The 8,493-nt window shown below is 35.3% G+C and overlaps 1 protein-coding gene across 1 annotated transcript in view; it reads left to right on the top strand.

The window, feature by feature from the left end:
* Window positions 1-1,152: 1,152 nt before the first annotated feature.
* FTO (FTO alpha-ketoglutarate dependent dioxygenase) overlaps window positions 1,153-8,493 on the top strand; it is a gene marked incomplete at its 5' end in the record, with an annotated part of 193,028 nt that continues 185,687 nt past the window's right edge. Inside the window, 2 exons of the mRNA XM_029085605.1 lie at window positions 1,153-1,230; window positions 5,419-6,076. Coding sequence (XP_028941438.1) covers window positions 1,153-1,230; window positions 5,419-6,076 — 736 coding nt within the window. The remainder of the gene's footprint in view (window positions 1,231-5,418; window positions 6,077-8,493) is intronic.

Genomic DNA, 8,493 nt, shown 5'->3' with positions numbered 1-8,493 from the left:
ATCCAGATCTTTTTTTTTTTTTTTTTTTTTTTACTTTTTGGAGGCATTTGTGAGTAGCTTGATGTTTTTGACATCTGTGTGACAGCTTCTTGCATAAGAGATGAGCAGCGTGTTATACCACCCAGCTGTGTGTATTAGTCTGTACATCAAGCTGAAGAGCGGCACTTAGCCAGATCTGACAATCAAATGTGAACTAGTACTACCTATACACAAGAGTGCATTTTAATGTTGTGTGCTTTTTGCCAAGAGGCTGGTACTTGACAGAGAAATTGTCAGAATCTTTCCCCACCTCTTTTTTTCCCACAGATGTGAGTCCATGTTGAAATATATTATTTTTTTCCTGCAATTTGATATGGTTTACCTTACTGATAAAAAAGCTAATCTAACAAAAATACAGAAATTTTATTTTTATTAAGAAAAATATGGAAAATGTACTTTAGGGAAAATCAAGCATTTATCTTAGCAATTTCTTAGTGGTCATGTTGACTAAACATTGGTGGAGATCTGAAGGGGCTACAGAAAGGCTGGGAAGGGACTTTTCATAGGGGCTCTTAGTGATAGAACAGGGGTAATGGCTTTAAACTGGAAGAGTGGACATTAAGATGAGATCTGAGGAAGAAATTCTTCACTGTGAGGGTGGTGAGACGCCGGAACAGGCTGCCCAGAGAAGCTGTGGCTGCTCCTCCCTGGAAGTGTTGAAGGCCAGGTTGGATGAGGCTTTGAGCAACCTGGTCTAGTGGAAGGTGTCCCTGCTGATGGCAGGGGGGTTGGAACTGGGTGAGCTTTAAGGTTCCTTCCAACCCAAACCATTCTATGATCAAGGTACAAGGCAGACATATTTCTGAAGAACACTAGACCAACATGGATTTTCATCAGTGTAATAAGGATTGATCATCTCTAAAAGAATTTAGGAGGAAAAATACTCACATGCTCTGAAGCTACCTAACTGGAATTACTGCTTTCTAAGTGGAGAAGCTACCATGAATTTTTGCATACTTTTCCTTATTTAATTTTCCAGAATTAAAGGTAGTAAGAGAAATAATTGTATGTTTGTGTCTTTTTAATACAACTAGTTTTATACTTGGCTACTTGGCTGTTTATATCTTGCTTTTTAGTCTAATTTCCTGTTTCATTTTTACCCCTGCAAAACAGAAAAAAAAGCTTCTTGAAGAACTTGGAGAGAATAGACTTCCATATGTGACACCAGCCGATGCCGATTTCCATCAGTTGGTAATGTATTTTTTAACTGTACTTATTTTAAACTAAAATAGCTGTTTGCACTGAACAACAAATAAATCTTTCTTCAAAGAGACCCTGTGAAATCTGGTAGGAAAAAGGTATCCCAATGGCTGATAAAGTTAATGTTCTTCCAGGTGGTTCAAAATAAGACCTCTAGAATTGGGATATTCAAGAATGAAAACTTCATGAACTTTAGTTATTTTTAGGTTTTTGTCCTGAGTAGCAGGTAACACATGTAACAACCAGAGAATCACAGTTTCTTATGCTTTGTTAAAACAAGTACATCACCATTCTTTTAATTTTGGGGGGGATTTTTTGTTTTTCTGAGTTGTGAAGAGAACTATTCTTTATAGCTTAGGTTTGGCAAAACAAGGAAAATATTAACATATTGTGGCTTAATTCTGCTTTCAAACAATAAGTAACCCCTAAGACATTGCTTACAAAATGAATTTATGGAAACTGAAGTACAAATTAAACCAAATAAAAGTAAAACCAGGCACATATCACACTATGGAAGAGGAAAGATGCATTTATGGGTCAGGTACTGGACTGCAACTCGGAAGCATGAAGTCAAACTCCAGTTTTGCCTCAGGATTACAGTTGTGATACTGAGCAATCTGTATACTTCCCTCAACCTCTCTTGTTCATTTGGGTGGTAGGATGCTTAGGTGAAGTGTGGTTGTATCCTGTATTCTTACAGTGCTGAACATAGTGGACATAAGCTCTTGATTGGGATTCTGAACAGCTGTAAGGATAATAATATGAAAACGTATAACTTGCTGTTAACTATAAAAGCACTTCAGTGGGTAAGGGCAAGGAAGTGTGTAGAAGAGTTTAACAGAATGATTTTGTTTTTTTTTTCCTTTACAAAAAAGGGCCATTCTCTTCAGTCTTGAACTACTGTTCAAGAAGCTCTTCCCCCTTTTGAGACTCGAGTAGCTTACTCTTTTCTTCTTCCTAGTCCTGTTGCATCCCCTCCTGTTTGTTCTGTTCATTTGTATCTGTTGCTGCCAGGAGCTGCTATGCCAAGCATCTCTTTCTGTTCTCCATTTTTGTAAATCCACAGTCTCATGGAGCTGACATGAAAAGAGAAGATGGAACCAAGATTGCCCAAGTGGCATCTCATTTGCTCAGTATCAGTAACCCATAAATGTAGAAGACAATGGGAACAAGATGAGCAGTGAAATCAGACCTCTTCAAGCCTTTATAGAGTTTAGATACATTCTTTTCACATAATATGAAATTATACCTTTTGTGTAATGTTTGTGTGCATGCTAGGTATTTTTAAGTATATTTGGTAATCATATGCATCACAAGCACCTTTTACATTCTTATGGTGCTTATGAAATGTTACTTCAATCACAGCTGTAGATATTACAAGTTCCATTATTCTTAAATGTAGTACAGATGGAGAGGAAAAGAAAGATAAGAGCTTGAAGACAACAAATTGGCAAAATAAAATATCACATACAGTTTAGTTTTATAAGTCTGTCTTTCCAGGAGAGACTTGCCTTACTCCTTTAAGGATCCACCTGTTACAAAGCAGTACTCTTTGAATGTGTTGGAAAGGTTAGGTAGGATGCAATTAAAAAACTACAGTATCCTGTTGGGTATGGAAGTCTGCAGCCTGTACAAAATTCCCATCATAAGCAAAACTTCACTGACATCCTCTTTCAACACATCTTTCCTGATGAGAGATTTTAGGAATCGGCCCCAAGGCATAGGCTGAAACAATGTAATGTTTAAGGCCAGTTAAGAACAAGAAAGCCTGTTAACAAGGCAGTTCACAAATATCTGAAGTACAAACTATCATTTCATTATTTAAGTGTCAGTTTGCTTATCAAGTGCCCTTATTCCTGATTTCTAACTTTATTCTGTCACTGGAGTCATCGTGTAGAGTGCTTGTCTGTGTTGAGCAGCACCATTAGAACTGAAGGCATGTCTATATTCAAAGTCATGTGTGTAACATTCATATGAAAAATTGAGCATCAAATGTGCTTTTTTTTTTTTCATCTTGCAGTTGCCAGTAATGTACCTTCTTCTTTCAGAGTGAACAGTGAATTGACCTTTAATACTTGCTGTCAGAGTAACAACACAGAGTACATGATTACATCCCCTTCCCCATCCCCCAAAACAACAAGGTGTCCCGTGTGAACCCAGTGCTCACCCTGTGTTCTGATCCCTTAATGCTTTCCTTATGTACGACATAGCACAATGACTGGTTGGAGATTTAAAGAAGACCAAAGTGTTTTCATGTGATGTGTCAGATATGTTTCCACTTCCTGATTTCTTCTGAGATATCAGTGTGGGTTTATGATGAGTTTCTGTGGTTTGTTTTGTTTTTTTTAAGGTAGAATCCTAAGTATACTGTGTAAAACTTAATGATAAAATAGTTCTTAAGCATATAATCTTAAAACACAACCCAAAAGTAATGTGCCTCTGACTTGGCTGGCAACAAAATGTGGAACACATTACCTCTGCAGTTCAGGAGGGGAATACAATGTTGTTACCTCTGTAAAATCTGTGTGCTTCCTTTCTAGTGCATGTTTTCAGGCATTTAGTTGCTTTAGATCACATTGTTATTTCCCTCCTTCTGTTTGTAAGAATTTTTAGGAATTTCTTGTGTGCGATTCATGTCAGAAATTCCGTATATTAAATGTTTTAAAAATATGTAGTAATAATGACTTTTTAAATATGCCATAATAGCATATGTAATGTGGTAATTGGTTAATCTGACCTGAATATGTCCAATATACGGAATTATTTAAAGTAATATTGGGATACTGATATAGAACCGTTAGTGCTCTTTCTTTTATACATATCATTTGCATAATTAAACAAATCATGAAGTAATAATCCTTATATGTCACAACATATAATGCTCTGTCATTATTTCAATTGTGAAAGAATGTTTATGATTCCCATCAACTTACACCCACTGTATTGGGTTTGTGTGGTAGCGGGGGGGGGCATAGGAGTGGCTTCTGTGAGAAGCTGCCAGAAGCCACTGCAGACTAACTTCTGGACAAAAGGAAATAGATGTAGTGAGTCATTTGGAGCTTTACACGTAACTGATACCTGATAGGCTCACATCACAGCCTTTCCCTTTCTCAGGACACTAGTTTGTGTCTGTTTGTTTATCTATTAATTTTAATGAAATACATAGGAACTTTGTGTATCTGAGAACTTAACTCTCCAGCCTTTGTCCAGTTTCCCAAACAGTCTCAGTAGTAGTTAAAGCAGATTTACAGGCAACCAATAGAAGGTGTGATTATGTGATACTCACTTCCTTAGAAAAACAGATTAACAAAATTAAATTACCCAAGCCTTCCTGGAGTGGGAAGCAGTATTTTGCATACAGAGCAAGGTAACACTGATTAGCAGCGTTATACCTTGCTGGGAGTTGTTGCTTCCACACACTGCTGGATTCTGAACTCCATCTGAGACCAGAGCTGGTGTGGTCAGAAGGGGTTATGAGGAAAAAGGATATTAGAGGTGGTGAGATGGGGAGGAAAATAAATTTGGAAATTGTCTTTTATCTAAAAGGGGAACTTTTATATAAAAATAGGAAAGCTAATTGGCATGCATTGAGGAATGTGAAAATAGAAGGGACCAATATGTCAAGGATTAGTTTGACGATAGAGCTGCAGTGTAGCAGGATATTGGCCTTTTTTGAAAATTTACATTTTCCTTTTGTTATTTTTGCCCTAAATATTGTTGTTGTATAAAACTATTTCAGTTTATCATGTAGCTCTGTAGAATTCTGTACATCAGAATGAGACAGAACGGTCTTTTCACCCATTATATTAAGAAGAGTCACTTTGTTACTGCTTGATATTCTACTGTTCATATACTTAAAGGGCAGCATTATCTACAGATTCATCAGGGGAGCTTAATCAGTTCTCTTGATTTCTGCCTGAATGCTCAGATTTATTTATTTAGATATTTACTCTGCTGATACTCTCTGGTTACAGGCCACTGATACTTATCCACAGTTTATGCCATATATTGGAATATGAAAATAAAGTGACAAATACTGGTAAAAGTAACAAATCTACTTTGTTCATATTCTAGACTCATGCTTGATAACTTGTCAACTTAACCTTATCTGTTCTTGAACATGTGATCCTGTAAAAGAATAATTATTCTGATTTTTTTTTTTTGTTTTTTCTCCTTTAGTGGAAGACCAAATATTCCAAGTTGATTTTCAGAAAATCTGATACGGTACCTGAAGAGCTCCATCAGCAGGTACAAGAAAGCTTTCTGACCTTGCAAAAACACAGTTGTTTTTTTCAAGATCTTGTAAGGATCAAAGGAAAAGATTTTCTTACCCCGGTGTCTCGTATATTAATTGGAAACCCAGGATGCACTTACAAGTACTTGAACACAAGATTATTTACAGTTCCTTGGCCTACAGAAGGTTATGATATAAAATATTGCAGTCCTCAAATCCATGATGCTTGTAAAGCATTAATCAGACTTAATGACTACTTGCATATTGAAGCAGTCAAGGCATTACAAGGACAACATTTATTTGAGACCAAAGAAATTAAAGACACTACTGTAATAGATAGGGAGCAAAATTTTGCTACTTCTCTTACAGAGAAAGGGTCCATTTCAAAAGATCAAAGCAGTTGTGTATCAGAGGATGACTATGTAAGTCTAAAGAACAGAACATCTTACAACTTGACTTTATTAAATTATATGGATCCACTGCAAATGCTGTACTTGAAACAAGAACCTTATTTTGGAATGGGAAACATGGCAGTGAGCTGGCACCATGACGAGAATCTGGTTGAAAGGTCAACGGTTGCTGTGTACAGTTACAGCTGTGAAGGTGAGTGAAGGAAGGTATGAGTTGACTAGTGATATAAATATCTTAAATCCCTCAAGCTCTTTTATGTTTCCCTGTGTGTGTACATAAGCACACCTGCATGCCAGTCTAGGTTTGTCACATGCTTCTGAATATATTGTGGCACTTTCTGTATTTAAGCCCTATCTATTTCTGCTAAAACCTGTACAAAATATGCCTGTGTTTACTGCAGCTAGATTATTAGTTCTCTAAGTAGATATAAAAGTTGGCATGATTAACTTCTTGACTAAGAGCCAGGAAATCAAAATCTGTCAAATATCTATTTCAGGTTAATGCATGTGCATGTTTTGTGTCCTGTGAAATGTTTCATTTTAGTTGAGATTGCTGCCTTTACTTTTCATATACAGGCTTGCTTCTGCTTTATGCCAATTTTACTACTCTTCTTTCTTTGGAAAGATCATTTTAGGTCAGTTTGGTATAAAAGTATTACTGTATTTACTTGGAAGTATATACATTTTGTCTAGGCATACTGTAGTGCTAATACATGTTTTGTGGAGGACTTGGCAACATTTCTATAGTTGGGAAGTGTGGAAGTTTTCCACTAAAAGACCTGCTGTCTGACAAGCTTTGTAGACTTAGTTATTTATAAACCATTTAAATGAAGTATTGCGGTGGAGGGGAAGTGTACTGAAGAGTCATTAAATATTTAATTTTTAGTTTAAAGTACCTTTTCCATTTTTATCTTTATTTAAGAATTGATATGATTTTTTTTTTTTCCTAACAATTATTGAAGCAAAGCATTGGAATTTTTTTAATGACTACCAGTTTTACAAACATAAGACTAGAATTTAGACACTTAATTTGAATTTGCAAATGATCAGTTGTGTTTCATAATTCACAACTGATTTTTGATTCTTCCAAAAATCCTTTGATGTTTGCTTCAAAACATGGGAAGAATTCATGTTGACTTTGGTAGGTTTTGGCTAAAGACCATGCTGTAAAAATAATAGCTTATGCTTTCATGTGCATTCCCTGGTTAGTTTTGTTATTAGTCTTGAAACTATGGGTCACTTTCTTACTTAATGTTCAGCTGAAATAATCATATTTACATTTTCCTGGACATAAAACATCAACTTACTTAGCAAACTGAATAGAAGAGACCAGTGGAAGGGTCATTTGGTTCATGAACTTTTTTCTGTCCTATTTGCCAAAGATGTTGGTATTTTATGTCCAATAAATGTCTTTTTTTTCAGTAGTACTGTAGGTAAATATTTTTTCAGTAACATTTTAAGTTAAAGAAACAAACATGAACTTGAAGTAATAATAGTGTGTGAGGATTTATTTGTAATATACTTGAAAACTTTTTACTTTAACATAAAACTTTCTTGTGGAGGGGAAAAAATGAGTCCCTTTAAGTTCAGAGAGCTGTAAATTAACAAAAAAGAAAACTGCTGTGTTTATTCATAATTTGTCACTTGATTTTGTTTCTTAAAGTTCAGCAAGTTAGATAAAAATTATACTGATTTAAAACCACTGTAAATTCTATGCAAGATTTGATTGATAAGAGTACAAATAAATATTTTATATATTTAGACCAAAAATTATTTTGACATCTATATGTAACTGGTTTTGCTACATACAAGATTTTTTCATAAATACACTTAAACTTAAAAGTTTATACTTTTTCCTGAGGGATTTAAAAATAGACCTGAAAACTTAAAGAAGACAAGAGCTTTCCAGTGAATAAATTGACCATTGTATCATTTACATTTACCAAAAAAAAATTTAAAAATAATACAAATTTTTGTAGCTTTGCAATGATTACAAAAGTTTTTGATCAAATTGAAATTTGATTATTTATGGGGGAAGGTCATGAAATAGCTTGGCAGAAGGTGACAATATTAAAATGTCAGTGTAGTTGGAGGTAGTGTAAAAGATACTTTTTTGGGAATAAAGTGATCTGTGAAGTCAGATCTAAACCTGAACAAGATTGAATTCCACTTGACAGCTCTTGAGCATGGCTCAGGTTGGTTTCATGAACTTCAGAGGGAGTTTAGAGTGCCTTGCTTGGCTTCTGAGCATCATGAGGACATGTCCTGTAGTATACCTTGTGTGAAAACAGCTCACTCACATCTGTCTGTGGTCAGGTTGTGGTTGTCATTGTGTATCTCTGTAGTTGACCTACTTATTCATAAATTGGAGAAAATGGAACCTGCTTATAGTTTATGAATAGGGCATTGTAATTAAAGTGACAGTAAATCCTTCTGTGTATTAAAGTTTTCTACCCAGCACATCCAAGAGGAGTAATTTGTCTACTTGATTGTAGAGAAATAAATAGATTCTCTTTTTGCTTTTCTTTTTTCCTGTTTATGGCTTTCCAGTGCTGGTGGTTATAAACTTGTCAGCGCTTATAATATTTTTCTTTCCCGTTACATATCACT

This window comes from Antrostomus carolinensis, unplaced genomic scaffold, assembly GCF_000700745.2.
Source record: "Antrostomus carolinensis isolate BGI_N321 unplaced genomic scaffold, ASM70074v2 scaffold42196, whole genome shotgun sequence".
In the NCBI taxonomy this organism is placed as follows: domain Eukaryota; kingdom Metazoa; phylum Chordata; class Aves; order Caprimulgiformes; family Caprimulgidae; genus Antrostomus; species Antrostomus carolinensis.
This window is presented reverse-complemented; position numbering and strand designations above follow the sequence as displayed.